Genomic DNA, 16059 nt, shown 5'->3' with positions numbered 1-16059 from the left:
TGTTTGTTACAAACAGATCTGGCGTTCCATAATGCACAGGAGAAAGTAAGAGAGGATAGTGGAGATATGTCGATAAGGTTGGCGGGATTTTAAGTATGGGATGGATTAAAAGGTCCTGGTTGGAGTGAGGAGCATGAGCAGTTAATGGGGATTGTATGGGGTCCAGAGTTAAGTGAGATGTCACCAGTAGCCATGAAAAGGTGCAGGGTGAGAAAGAGGACATGCAAGGAGGATTTGTGGGTGTGAGGTTTATTTCAGTTTTTGTAGGCTGGTGAGTGTGGCAGACGCAGGAGACAAAACAAATCATGTGTACAGTGTCTTGTGCTGGTTTTGACACCTGAGAGAGGGGGAAATGGACACCCTTGTGTCCCCTTAATCTAGCTCTGAATTTATTCATTGGGTTTAAATGAGGAGAAGATTAATATGGCTCAGATTTAATTGATCTAATTCATTTAATTGATTTAATTTATTAAATGAAAATGGTACCTACAAAGAATGGTCTGTTATACAGAAAGAAGATTTTATCTCCCATTTAATATAATAAGATTATATTTGAAAATGTTTATTTGTATATAGCGGTGATAACAGGCTATGTGAAGCTAGTTGGGCCCCTGTTCAGACCTTGGAATGTAGGACCCTCCCACACAGGATTAAAGAAAGGTGAGACCACACACCAATGAACAGCCTATACAGACCTACAGGTGGCAGGCACACAGCCCAGTACAGACTTGCAAGAGGCATGAAAGAAGAGAGGGCCCAGTGGACCATGGTATATGTCCTGCAGGTGGTAGGAAAGTTTGGAGAGCCTAGAGAGAAGTTGAGCAAAGGACCCTATGACATCATTGTGGGTCAGGCAGGACGCCTGAGAAAGAGCTTGGATAAGAGAATCCTGAGAAGGCTGCTTTAAGAAAAGAATACTGTTTTCTCTACAGTAGATCGACCTGTGCTTTGGTCCCATTCAGCAATCTCCACCACTAGTTCTCATCCAGAAAAACCACAATTCATATAACAATACAACAAAATGAAGGTGTTAATGGTGTGTATGACCTAAGGAATCAAATTCTCATAAATTACATTCCATAATCTGTATCCAAAAACATTATGAAAGTTCTTTAGGATGTGGTAATTCTCTTTCTTGTTGTGAGAATATACTATTCTTTTTCCCACTGGATTAAACAACATACATGTAAAAGAAGCAAATTTCTGCAGTGGATCACCGCAGGACGCCGGCAGCCTCTCGTCACGCTCCTATAGATCACCAGGGATAGTGTCTTACTAGGTCTCTGATCCCTCACTGCCACCAACCTGTTTCAATTGTAGCAATCTTTATCAAGGCTTTAAGAAAAGAGTTCACGAGACAGCTGAGAGGAGGGCTGTGGAGAAGCCTGCAGGAGGCAGGCAAGTGAAGCTGCTGAACAGAGAATCTGCAGAGAGAGTGATAAGCAGCCTAGCTGCACACAGGCAAGAGTAAGTTGAAGAAGTAAGACAGTGACCTGAATGAGAGCTAGGTGTTTTTTGTTTTTATTTATAGACATTAGTTCTGTGCTGCTAACAATTTAAACTCCTTTTTACTATTGAAAACTTGAATTTGCTGATTGGAGAACCTTATTTACTATCAAAACTGACAGAATGGCTACTACCTTGGCTATTTGATGCAATTGCTATTAACTAGCAGTATTTCAGAGTGACTGTAGTTAACTATATACAAATGAATGTATAAGATGAGCCAGTTTAATTATACTACTCATGTTTATAAAATAAGATTGATATTATATGTTTCTGGATATTTTATTAGTATCAAATTTGAATTTCACGATTAAGAAACAAATGGACTTTAGCTGGAAGATCAGCTTCTGATTAATGAATTCCTGGTGATTATTGGAAAGGAATATTTAAATCTGTCAGTCAGAGATGAAATGATTGCATCTGATGAAACTGCTGGGTGCAGGAAAATGCATTAGCCGATACAATCTTTCATTTCCCCCCGCTGCTCAGTATATCTCCCCAAATGTATTGGGACTTAATCACTGGTTCCTCATAAGAAATCACTTTATGTATGTTGTGCTTAATGTATGTTCATTATATTTTACATCCCATTTCTAAAAATGCAGTTCACTGGAATCTATTATTTAAGTTCATACAAAAATATTGATAGTACTCTTAAAGTTATGGATTTTAGCTGAATAATATTTATATTCTTTATGTCTAGGTTTATCGTTGGCTTTGGCTTTGAATGACATCACAAAATGTAATTTGTGCTGTGGGTTCACATTTTTCTAGTTTTGGAAATTACTATTTGCTTGATTTGTATTTTTAGCTTAGCAGTGCTATAGATCTATTCTTATGGAGGATCATGACTGTCACTTAAACCATATCTGAGGGCTAACTATATAGACTGAGCTCATTACTTAATATGTTACACATAAACATATTTCAGACCACTGTTTGCAGTATAAAGAAAAGCCAAGACTTCTCAACCACTGGTCAGTGGATTGTTACCAGTGAAAAGGAAGGGAAGCAAGACACAACTTTATGTGATGCAGTGATGATCTGTACAGGGCATCATACATTTCCGAATTTACCACTATCTTCTTTTCCAGGTAAGCGTTCTGAGCCATTATTATTATTATTATTATTATTATTATTTATAATATTTATTGCTAAAGTGCCAACATATTACATAGCTCTGCGTTTGTGGATCAAAATAATAAAACACAAAACCGAGTACCATTTTGCTTGAAGTCTGACACAATTTACATAAACATTGTGACAAAATGAAAATGAGTCTGCTGTTAATAAACTGGGCCGTCATTGACAAGCTTTGATTAAAGGGCTGTACCGACAAAATGTTTGATTCAGTTACCGTGACCCAGTAAACTTTGTGGTTGCCACAGGAAAAAATAGTTCCATTCTATACCACTAGGGAAAATACGTTTAAAAATACAATGTGTATCTTAGCTCATCAACTCTATTACTTTGTCAGTCATTGATTAAGCTAGTTATTTGCTATTGTTATACTACAATTTCAAATTGGTATAAATATATGACAAAACTCCACAGCTTGAAATATGAGCTAATTTCAATAACAAGGAGATAAAAATAAAATAATTGATGAATTTCCTAACATGACTTGATCCATTTATTCAATGTGTCCATGTCGTTTTTTATGGACCTTACATATCGCCAAAAGTGAGAATAAAGCCACCTTTTTTGCAATTAGTGCAATTCTACATATTTGTCCCAAAATGTGGTCAGCTTGCACCACTAAGTACAATTATACTCAGTACCTTACACAAGATTACACAGTAAAGAAGATGACACACTGGAAGAAATATAACAATGTTATTTATTTTTTTCAGATGAAAACTTCTATGCACCTACACACTAAAATCCTCTTTATAGGAGTAAAATGTTATACAGAGTGTGGGATCAAAAGTGAGCATCTCACCAATTTTTGGGGTTTGGGGACTGTTCTTCTGTACATCATTGGCATTGAACCCCACATGCTAAATGCATCAGAATGGGTGACATCATTTTATTTTAGTTTTTAGCATGACAATGAGATGATCATGATGATTATTCATTTTACTCTTTTTTTTTTCCATCAGAAGAGTCAGTTTGCTATGGATGGGAACTGATCCAACTCTTCTATGGACTTTAAAAGCAATATCTTACTAGAAATAAATTGATTTTACAAGTGGATAGTTTCTACTGAGAAGAAAAACAAACCATAGAAGTATTGCCTTGTAAATATGTATGACCATTGTTTTATTTGTTATCCCTTTAAGGAATAGAAAAATTTAAAGGGCAGTACCTGCATAGTCGCGATTACAAGGTCCCAGATATTTTTCAAGATAAAAGAGTTATAGTGATTGGAATTGGGAACTCTGGTGGGGACATAGCCGTGGAACTAAGCAGGACAGCAAAACAGGTATGTGGCTTCAATAGGTCAATTTTTACAAGGTATAGGCAGTTGCCCTTATTTTTGGATAGCTGGAGGATTTATAACTAATGAGTTTTAAAAAAGATATTTGACTGATGTATTAAAATATAGTTATCAAAATAGTCACAAATGTATGTGAACTACCTCTATCTCATAGTACTGATTTTCTGAGAAATATTACTTTCAATATAATAAAAACTTTTGTTATCTGAGCCTAATATTAATATATGCTTTAGGATAACAAACCTAAGCATAAGTACATCCATACACAAATGTGTGTGTGTGTGTATGAGCAGATACAGATGCACTGGTAAACATGCTATTTAGTCTTGCAATGCCTGTCATAGAACAACTCTATGAACTAATTTAGTTAGCATGGATCAGACACTCTTTATGCAGGACTCCAATTTTTTACGTCCGTGTAAGCAGTCTTGAACCAAACAGATCTGCCTAAAATTACAGGTCATTGAATAGTTGGTAATTAGAGGGACCTTTCATGTGGAATCTGGTATTTTTGAACCAGGGCATTTGCATTAACGTTACCTTTGAATACATGAAAATAGCAGAAGAAATGTAACTACATAATGCAAAATCAGGACAAAATCCCTTAAATAAGATGTAAATGTGGCAATGCTTAGAATTAGCCTCACTATGCAGCAGCTGGCTACACAGATGGGTGAACCAGGAATTATAGTCACTATACAGGCCAGGGTTGGAGCCGGCAGAGTTGGCTCAAAAAATGTATAATAGGTTGAATTCACGGTCACTAGCAAGCCAGGTCAGTTCCAATAGGTTATGCATTATAAATTTCAAACAAAGCAAAGTATAACACAGTTTGTTGCACAGTTAGGACAAAAGCCGGAATGGGTTTCAATAGAGAAAAGCCTAGCATCATGGTGATGCACTGAAAAAATATTTAAACTACCTAAATAGGAACCTCTATATAGCAATTACTTATTCTGGCAAAAAGAGGTAAAGAGAAGTGGTGTTGGTTTGCTGTGATTGTGAAGGTAGATAAAAAGAGACACAGCACCTTAGACGACATGAATGGTCCCCAGACACACTCTATTTGTCCCTCCACCCACCATCGTCCTTTACTACTACCATCTGACCCACTTCTTTCACTGGCCACCTATAGACACTCACCTATAGGCATCTCACATAGTTACCCTCCTAGTCATACTTCCTATTCTAAACAACAAATGTAAGATTAAAAGACCTCTACTACAGCGCTCTATGATCCAGAAAGCAGCCAAAATCTTGATAAACGGGGTATACAACCTAATACATACAGATAGCAACAATATTAAATCAAGACATGCAGCGCTTAAAGGTTTCTCATAAATAAAAGAGCAGCGAGATAACATATAAAAAATAAACATATAAATATCAGAAAATGTCCAGAATGTAGGTCCGACTTCTATGGAGTATAGATGAAAGCTAGTCCACGTCACAAGTGCTAATCTTCAAAGCGATAAACATCTTCCCATCACCTTCGTGGTAATAATGCAAGATGGGTTCCTACCAGAATTCTGGATTACATGGGCACATCAAATAATTGGAAGAGCTCCTCCCGATATTTTACATAAAGTTCCGCTCTGTTCCCCTCCTCTCCATCAACGATATTCATATGTAATAAGTTGTCAGAAAAAAAGGAAGTAGACAAAATCTAGCATGATATCGTCTAAAAAGCTTCAAGCATTTATTAAAAATTTCACATCCAATAAAAGTAATGTGCAAATAGTCATACCAGAAATCAAATTGTAAGCGCATATAAAGCAGAGATCCGATGTAAACAATCCCGGGAAGACCTTTCCGCCTCTATGACTTCAAACAGATGGCTAGTATAGTACTCCACACTCTTTACGGATCAGTCTTACCGCTCCAACGCGTTTCGACCATCTAGCGGTCTTTGTCAAGGAGATAAGACTGATCTAGGTACATGGCTATTTAAACCGGATATGGACAATCAAAAAAAATAACATTGTCAACTTTAATAACACCATAAAAGACATAAAAAAGAAAATTCATATAATATTTACCTAAATCGCCATCCTATATTTAAATCTTAATTGAATAGTTGTTATCAGATATAACATATCGTCCCCTGAACGCATCACTCATAAATGCGTGTCACGCCTCATTTGTAGTGGAGCACAGGGAAAACGGATGTATCAAACACTGCATGTCAATGGAGCATAAAGAGGACATGACGTATCGTCAGATGAAAGTGTGGCATATAGATGTGTGTCACACCTAATGGAACGCAGAAAAGACAGTTATACCGGACATGACATATCGCTAGAGTACAGGGAAGATATATATATATAGATAGATATAGATAGATATAGATAGATATATATCAAGTGTAACATATCAATTCCTACTGTGATTAAACATATGTTCCTTAATCATAAGATCTACGATATCCCAAAGTACAAATATATAAGGACACTTTAAGAAAACACTTTATTTCAAAATCCTTGTTAAGTCCATAAGGGATAAGACTATTAAGCTGGAATATCCACTTCATTTCCATCTGAGATAGTAAGGTATCAACATTACTATATCTCCAAGTTGTTTTAATAGAATCAATGCCCAGAAAGTACATAATATCATTCGCTTTACGTGAATGATGGGTCTTAAAATGAGTGGACACCGAATGGGTTTCTAAACCCTTTTTGATGTTGTAAAGATGTTCACTCATTCTTTTTTTTAAAGTTCTGGAGGTCTTTCCTATATAAACTAAACCACATTTACAAACCAACAAGTATATCACATTAACTGAATTACATGTGATAAAACTACATATTTCATAAGTTTGTCCATTCACTGTAAATTCCATATTTTTACTTTTAGGTTGATTACTGGATGTGGATTTGCACGCATGGCAGCTCCCACATCTGTAAAATCCTTTATCTTTGTTAATGCCTACTGTCGGTGTATCTTTGGAGAGTATACATCTTACTAAATGATCTTTCAGATTGGAAAATCTTCTATACACAAATTTAGGTTTTGTTGGAAGGACATTGGATAGGATATTGTCTTTAAACAACACATTCCAATGTTTGCAAATTATATGCTCTATTTGTTTATGGTCTTTATTGAATTTAGTAATAAACAGAATATCTTTACTGTTGTTCGATGGTGGTATTTTTTTGGAATATATCAGATCCTTCCTAGTTATTTTCGAAACCTTGGATTGCGCAGTTTCCAATAATTCACTATCATAACCCCTCAACAAAAATTTGGATTTCATTTCCTCTAGCTGTTGGAGGAAAACCTCCTGCTCTGTGCAGTTTCTTTTTAATCTCAGGAACTGGCTATAAGGTACTCCGTCTAGCCAGTTTCTATGGTGCTCACTGTCCCTATATATATATAAGAATTTATATCTGTGGGCTTTTTGTAACATCTAGTATTTATAATACCTTAATATATATCTCCAAATCCAGAAAGCACACGGATTGTGTGCTGATATTATAGGTGAATACAATGTTCCAATCATTATGGTTAAGACTATCATAAAAGGAATTGAGGGTATAACGACTACCTCTCCAAATAGAGGATATCGTCTATGTACCTATGCCAGGATACCAGGTCTGCCCCAAGGCCAATATGCAGATGTTCCCAATGAGCCATGAATAAATTGGCATAGCTTGGGGCAAACCTGGCACCCTTGGCAGTCCCCTTCTTCTGGATGTAAAAGTCATCCTGAAAATAAAAATAGTTGTTTTGTAAAATAAACAAAATGCCCTTTTTGATAAATGATTTTAAATTATCTGAATAATCTGAAGAGTTCAAGAAAAAATCTATAGCTTCTACTCCTTTTATGATGTTCAATGATGGTATACAGAGATGTAACATCTGCTGTAACCAACATCCAATCCTCCTGCCATCGAATGGTTTCTAGATGTTTCAAGACATCTTTTGTATCTTTAAGAAACGAGGGATTCAGAACAACTAAGGGTTGTTAATAGTAATCTATAATAGCAGAAAGATTAGATGTAATACTGTTGACCCCCAAAATAATCTGTCTGCCCGGCGGGTTGACCAAACTTTTGTGAATTTTGGGCAACACGTAAATATAGAGAGTGGTAGGATCCTTCACTTTGAGGAACTTTAGTTGATCCTTATCTAAAGTGTTCTCTGCAAATTCTACCAAAAATTGTTCCAAATCCTTCTTAATTCTAAATGTGGGGTCATTATTCAATTTTGTATAAGTTTCCTTATCACCCAACTGTCTAAGAATTTCTGATATGTAGTCGTCATGATTCATGATGACTAACCCTCCCCCCTTATCCGCGGGCTTAATGATGATACTACAATCTTTCTGAAGATCTTTAAGTGATTTTCCTTCCTGATGGGAAATATTCTGAGAGTAATATTTATCTTTTCTTTTTTTGGTGTGTGAGATTTTTTCAAGATCATCCAACACCAATTTTCCAAATGTCTCTACATACGGGCCCTTAACATGGGTTGGATAGAATTCTGATTTCTTCTTGAAAACCCTACTATCAGTATTATGAGATATATCTGATAGATTATCATCAGGCGGATAAGACATCTCGTTCATCTTAAATAAAAATTTAGGGACAATTTCCTCAAAAATTTATGAGTGTCAATAAAAATTTCAAAGTCATTCACCTTAGATGTAGGGGCACATTTCAAACCTCTTTTTAATAGAGATAATTCGTCTCCTGATAAAATTCTTGAACTTAAATTAAAAACTTCCACTTGATCCGAATCACCTTTATTTAAAGGTTCCTCCTTTTCATTTTTTTTGGATGATTTTCTATCCAAATTTTTTTTTATCTTTTTGTTTTTGTTTTTATCTCCACCTTTACTGCCCCTTTTAGTCTTAGTTCTTTTCTGTTGCCGTTTTAAATTTCTATTGACAGACGTCGCAATGACGTCAGCCAGCACTGTCGAACACTTGTTCAATCGGAATCACTTGCTGTCAGCATGGTGCTTTCATCAGAGATGTCAAGCGTCGGGTTGAAGGTAAGTCTGTTTATTTTCAAATTGGTTTTTCATAATTTCGGTTTTTTTATGTAGGGGTCCTCCATGTCGGAATAGTGGTAATCGTAAAAACAATTACCACCGGTCTCTCCCATTTACTCTGTCCGCTGTCGTCACTTAATTTCCCAACCCTGGCACTCCAAATTCACCCGTTTCCTTCAGAAATTCTCTCACGCTGCTGAACGCCTCTGGATGAAATCTCGCTCACTGGGTGACTTCCTTCATTTTAAATTTATCTTCCCCTTCTACTGCTCCGCCCTCTCCCTTGCTAAAAAAATCTTTCTTTAAGTCCCTCATTTCTTCTCAATCCTCTAATGCCTGCCGTCTCTTTGCCATGTTCAACTCTCTTTTCACACACCCCCTCCAATTCAACTTTCCCTATCTGCTTCTGATTTCGCCTTTTTATTCTCCTCCAAAATTGAGGCCATCAAACTTGACATCTCCTCCTCCCTTCCCTCCTTTGCCACCTTATTCACTCCACCTTCCTCCAGTAATCAACTCTGGTGCTCTTTGCGCCCTACCTCGGGTGAATAAGTCCCCTCCCTTATTCTCTCCTCTTCCCCGTCTACCTGCCACCTGGATCCTATCCCCTCTTATCTCTTTCGCTTTCTCTCCTCACTTCCTGTTCCCACCTTGCACACCTCTTCAACCTGTCACTCTTAACTGGCATTATCCCCTCCTCCTTTAAACATGTCCTTATCTCTCCTATACTCAAAAAACCTAATTTTGTTCCCACATCACTTGCTAACTACCGACCCATTTCACTTTTCCCATCTCTCTAAACTACTCGAGTGGGTTGCCTGCAATCGCCTCACCAGGCACCTCTCAGACAATTCCCTCTTCGACCCTCTCCAATCCGGTTTCCACCCCCTCCACTCCACTGAAACAGCTCTGGCCAAAGTTACTAATGATCTCTTCTCGACTAAATTGAGGGGTCACTTCTTCCTGCTCATCCTCTTAGATCTCTCTGCTTGTCCACCCCCTCCTGTTGCAGCCCCTTCTTTCTCTTGGCCTCTCTGGCTCTGTCCTAGCATGTTTCAACTCTTACCTTGCTAATCTCTCCGCGTCTGGCTCATACCCACCCCTTCTGTCCTCTCTGTAGGAGTCCCTCAGGGCTCTGTTCTCGGCCCTCTACTCTTCTCACTTTATATTATGTCCTTGAGTGCTCTCATCTCTTCCCTTGGTCTTCAATATCACCTTTACGCCGATGACATTCAACTCTACATCTCTTCTCCTGATCTTCCCCCCTTTCTCTCTGGTATATCTGACTCCCTCTCAGCCATTTCCTCTTGGATATCTTCACGCTTTTTCAAAATTAACATTGCTAAAACAGAACTCATGGTCTTCCCTCCTTCTAGACTCTCATCGACCCTTGATCTCTCTATCATTGTTAACAACACCACAATCTCTTCTGTCCCCCAACTCCACTTCCTGGGTGTCACCCTTGGCTCCTCCCTCTCTTTCGCCCCCTATATTCAATCCCTTGCCCAATCCTGTCGCTTCCAACTACGGAACATCGTCCTCGTCTGGTCCTTCCTATCTCAGGATGACACTAAAACCATTATCCATGCACTCATTTCCTGTCTTGAATACTGTAACCTTCTCCTCACTTCACCCCCTTCATTCTAGTCTTAAGAAGGCTGCCAGACTGATCTTTCTTTTGCTCTTTTTCTGCCTCCCACTCTCTGTCTTGCCTTACACTGGCTTCCCTTCCCCTACAGAATTATTTTCAAACTCCTCACCATCACCTACATGGCCCTCTCCCACTCTACTGCCCCATAGATCTCCAACCTCCTCTCCATTCACACTCCCTCCCGCTCCCTGCACTTGACCAATGACCATCGCCTCCCCTCCACCCTGGTCACTTGTTCATATTCCTGAATCCAAGATTTTTCCCGAACAGTCCCCCTACACTGGAACGACCTCCCATGTTCCATCTGACTGTCCCCTAATCTGTGCTCTTTTAAATGGGCACTTAAAACTCACCTCTTCTTTAAAGCCTACCAGCCATTCAGCTAACCCTTGCTCTTCCGTGTCCCTTCTCGCTCCTCCTGTGCTTGATCCATACTGACTCCATTTGTGCCTGCTGTCTGTTTGCCCTCCTCTTAGAATGTAAGCTCTTACGAACAGGACCATCTTCCCTCCTGTCTCTATACCATTTCTTCTGCTCCAGCCTCACTATAATTGTTATGCCTGGAGCTCCGGAAGCCGTGGTAATAGTCGTTAATTGTTCTGTTTTACTCTGTATGGTCTACTGTCTTGTATTGTGTACGGCGCTGCGGAAATCTTGTGGCACCTTATAAACAATAATAATAATCATAATAATAGGTTTTAAGAGGGTTAATGGGTTAAATCACATATTTAACCAGAAAAAAAAATCATAAATATAAGATGCTCTTCAGAGCCATAACATATCATATAATGGAGATTGGAAGATTTTAGATACTTTGAAAGTGTTGTTGCAAAAAGTAAAATAAGTGAGGATGAGTTCTAATAAGTATACATGGAATACTTTTAGTTTTTCTAGTGTAGTTATTGTATAGACTGGTTAAGTAACTTTGTAAGGATCAATAAAACATGGGAGCAATTTCATAGATGCTAATTTCAATTTAATATTTCTGATTAAATGTCCTATTTTGTCCTCTAGTCTAAGTTGAGGAAGAGATTGATTATTATGAAATTGACTGGGAGTACTCCAGAAGAGAAAGGAAATTGATCAGTGAATTTTGGATGAGTAAAATTATTGCTCCATAATTAGACTAATATTTTTGATTTGGCCTGTGGATTAATGATGAGACTAAATATTTTTTTTCTTTGATGTCGAAATTTTGCAGAAGGTTTGCCAAACCTTGATCAAAAGTTATACTCCACAATCCAAAATAATTTCCTTTGGGAACCTCAGTAACTGAAAAACTTATTTGATGAAGGAGTAAGTAAGCATTAAAGAGGAAAAAAGATGTTCTTCTGTGTGATTAAATTGAATATCTTAGAGAAACTATGACGAGATGACAGAAAGGCCTTATAGATCAGTTTTGAATTCCATAGAGATGGGTCCAGTGTGTGGGACAACACAAGATTTCTATGAAGTAAGAATGCCAGGATTCAAATTATTTGGCAATTTATTAGGCAATCACTTATGCATTTGGAAAGCATTCACGTGACCATAGAGTCCCCATTTCAGTTGCACAGAACCCTTTTCCCCAAGAATAAAATTCTGATATTTATAGCATAAACAATAAAAAAAATGTTAACATATAGTACATTCACAATCCATGTTAAGTCTAATGCCCCAAGAAGGTTGCAGAACAAGCATTTGTTGTTTATTTTATAACTTCTGTGAATAGTTATTTTATTCTATTCTATTCTAGGTGTACCTAAGCACGAGAAGAGGTGCCTGGGTATCAAATCGTGTTTCTATTAATGGCTACCCTGTGGACATTGCAAAGCTGTCTCGCTTTCTGAGTACAATTCAGAAACTTTTCCCAACTTTGCTCAACTATTTTGCAGAAAAAGCTGTCAACAAACGATTTAATCATGGCAATTATGGACTTTTGCCCCAACATAGGTAAAATGTACACCATTTTTATACAAAGTATACTTTTTTGTTCTTACCATGATTTGTATTGTTAGACCTTTGTGTACAATATATTATAGCGTTAAAAAAGTGCTTGAATGAGTTTACAATCTAAGAGGTGTGGAAAGCAAATGCCACAAAAGGTAGAAAAATAAAAATTGTGCCTGGTGGTGAAGACAGTGTGTGCGGGTACTATAAAGCCAAAGTATTATCAACCATCAATTTTTAAGCAGTCATTGATAACTGGAATTTTTCATAGCTAGTGATAGTGTGATACAGTAAGAATGAGGGGAATAGTGGAAGGCAGAGGCATGTAAAACAGAACATAAGATAAGATAATCAGCTGCTGGCAACCATGATCATTTTTGTGTTGCACAGACACTTTTGTGGTTATCCACAGAAAAACTGTGATCCCATTGTTTTCCTCTGAAATTGAGCTTGCTACTGGACTCTGAGCCAGGACAATTGTTTCCGATGTTCCCAGATGTTGTAACTGCTGCTTCCATCAAGGAGACTGGATAGACCACCAAATTAAGAGCTTGGCTGCCCATTGGTGGTTATGTCATCAGAGCACCAAGAAAAGTGGACATAGTGTTAGACCTGCATAGATTGGAGATTTAGTAATTTGTCTGTGGGGCAATGTTGGGCTTAGAAAACCTATTGAGGAGTATAAAACCATTCACCTGCTACCCAGTGCTGTAATCCAAACCCAGGCAGTAAGCTAAATCACCACTCCATCGACCGATCCTAGTTGGAGCAATTTCCCCCGTTGTAATGTAAAGTTCCCCACCTGATAGTTAAAACATAGTCTGGCTTGAAATCTCCATAAAATATATAATAATTTGTTACTTTTTAGGTGATAAGAGGTAAGTAAGAAGCCATGAGATGCCAACATTAAATATAGTGAGCTTGGCACATCCAGTTGGCCACGACTGTCTGTCAACATATGCTCAGTTTCACTAGGTTCAGCAGCCAAACAGAGATGACAACAACATTGACAGTTATGCTCACTGATCCAGCAGATATACTGAAATGCTATTCCAGAAGATCATTGAAGCAACCCTGATAAACACTCTAATTAAACACATCATTACCTAATAACTTGCCACTGCCTTCACAAATGTTTAATCAATTATAGTGCTCCTGGTTTTCGGTGAGCAGCTCCTTGTATCAGTAATACTTGTTGGATTTTCAGTCTCAGATTATCCTTCATCTGAGGAAGAACTGAGGTATTTGTGCTTGGGACCTACCATATGTGTTCTTGCAAATAAGCATGCAACGAGATGAACAAGATGATTTTTTATATTTCCAAGGAAATCTATGTAACCACAAAAAATATTAGCCATTTCAAACTAAAGATCAATAGTAAAGATAATCATGAATCTTGGCATGAGAAAATTTGTGCTAGGCTGTGTGCTTTTTGTTTCTTCTCAAATTAAGTTTCTATATTTTATATTTAAATTTTTAAATATCTAAGTGTTGGCAGAGCTTGCTGTGTAACTGCACAAGACATTTCACCCACAAGGATGTAACAACAACATAATCACATGAGGGGAAAAATTACTGAATAATTTTTAGGCAGTAAAGGGTAAAGGTTGTGGAGGTGGCCAGGGGAATGGCAGAGTGATTTAGCTCTCTAGACAGAAAGTTGTGTATATGAAGGACATTTATTCGCATCAGCAATTTGTATATAGTCAGTATATACGCTTACTATGCACAAAATTTAACTTCATTCTGGCCATAATCAAATACAATGCCTACAGGTAATTTGTCACAGCAATCAAATAGTAATAGGCAAATTATGAACAAATCAAGAACAAATAAAACAAATAGTACATATACAAAACACAAAACTAAATAGATATAATTCTGATAAATAATCTGAAAATTATGCTGGAAGCACAGTTCATTGTAAATTGTTCAGTTGTAAGATGTAAATCATGTCTTTAAGTTGTTCCAAAAAAGTGTGAACACAATCCTGGGAAAAAATAAGAAGTTCAAATAGGTGAATTGTGCATTTACGCAGAGTGGGACAGATATCCCAAATTGTTGAATAAGAAATGTGATGGCAGTCCACGAAACGAAACATACACATGTGTAGTTTTTTCCCTGTATTCCATATACTCTTAATGGGACTCTTCTTACCTTTCCTAAAAGAGAGGTGATGTTTTCTGGGGTCCGAGATATCAGATGTCAGGGCCGTCTCTTCCATTGGGCACTATGGGCAGGTGCCCGAGGGCCCTGCAGGCATGGGGGGCCCGTCCGAATCCTAAAAAAAAAATAATATATATATATATTTTTTTTAAATACTTACCTTGCGGTCACATCAGCCGTGATCCGGCTCCCTCCCTGGTCCCCTCTTCCGTGCTGTGCTCGCAGTGAATGCTGGGCGTGATGTCACTGTATTGCCCGGGGGCCCATAAAGTAGTTAAGGTGGCCCTGTCAGATGTGTCCAGTGGCTTAAGGAAAGCCAACGCCGGGTGCCTGTAAGCTGATTAATATCTGCGTGTGTTCCACACTGTGCTGGTGCCGTCTGTAAATGGGTTGTTTCAGATAGAGCAACAGCAAGTAGTCTAATAAGCACAAACTAGCTCTGTGTCTCACTTCAAATAAATATTTGTAAAAGTTCATTAAAGTTACAAGAGCCAACTGTAAGCATGCAGCGGCTAAGAGAGCCGCTGCGGAGATGCTGCTTCTTTAATTCTCACACTTAAAGCTATGTATTACTCCAAAGGTGTCCTTACATATTCAGAAATGGCAGAAAAAACGTAGCAATGTCTATATCCGATGTCCATAGATGTTCATAAATGGCAATACATGTCAGGAAAAATGTAGTAATGTCTATATCCAAGGCCTTTCACCTGTATTAACAGGCTTCTTCAGGGATGAATTAAAAATGAAGAAATGTTCATTCAGGTGTGGGTTATATAGTCAGAAGATCTGCCCACTAATTATCTAAATTGCTGCAAAGGTGTCAAGAGCTGTTGCTGCTAAAAGATTCCTATTAGCCGGATCATAAGAAGCCTGAAAATGACACTGAGGGAACATTGTAGGAACATTCACAATAAAGTCGAAACACACAGAGTAATCATTATGCTCAAAAACACAATGGAGATCTAAAATTTGAAAGCAATAAAAGGAAAAAATCCTGAAGAGGGGGAAACTACATATCAAAAATCTCAAGAGAAGAGGAAGCAAAGTGAATACTTGATCTAACCATGTCGGCACCAATGGGACTTAATATAGACTACAAACTAGGTATTTGATTAAATTGAAAAACTCATGCTATCCCAGATTTGGCTAAATAATTTCCCTCCCATTGAATAACCATACTAGGTCTAAAGTAACAGCCACACCACTACCCCCCAATAACTACCTACCAGTGCGTAAAAAATATACAAAATAATATAAAAGCTCTAAAAAAAAAATATTGTGACATCTCACTATTTAGTCACTCGATAAGTCAAGTTAGGAAAATATACAAACCTCCCTTTAGGTCACCACTACCAGCATAGTTCTATTC

The 16059-nt window shown here is 37.7% G+C and overlaps 1 protein-coding gene across 1 annotated transcript in view; it reads left to right on the top strand.

Annotated features, from left to right (window-relative positions):
- The window catches only part of LOC142099330 (flavin-containing monooxygenase 5-like), a 111451-nt gene that overhangs the window by 64660 nt on the left and 30732 nt on the right, over nt 1-16059 (top strand). The window contains exons 4-6 of the mRNA XM_075182677.1: nt 2438-2600; nt 3789-3931; nt 12331-12527. Of these exons, the coding sequence (XP_075038778.1) occupies nt 2438-2600; nt 3789-3931; nt 12331-12527 (503 nt within the window). The remainder of the gene's footprint in view (nt 1-2437; nt 2601-3788; nt 3932-12330; nt 12528-16059) is intronic.

This window comes from Mixophyes fleayi, chromosome 8 (genome assembly GCF_038048845.1).
Source record: "Mixophyes fleayi isolate aMixFle1 chromosome 8, aMixFle1.hap1, whole genome shotgun sequence".
NCBI lineage: Eukaryota > Metazoa > Chordata > Amphibia > Anura > Limnodynastidae > Mixophyes > Mixophyes fleayi.
This window is presented reverse-complemented; position numbering and strand designations above follow the sequence as displayed.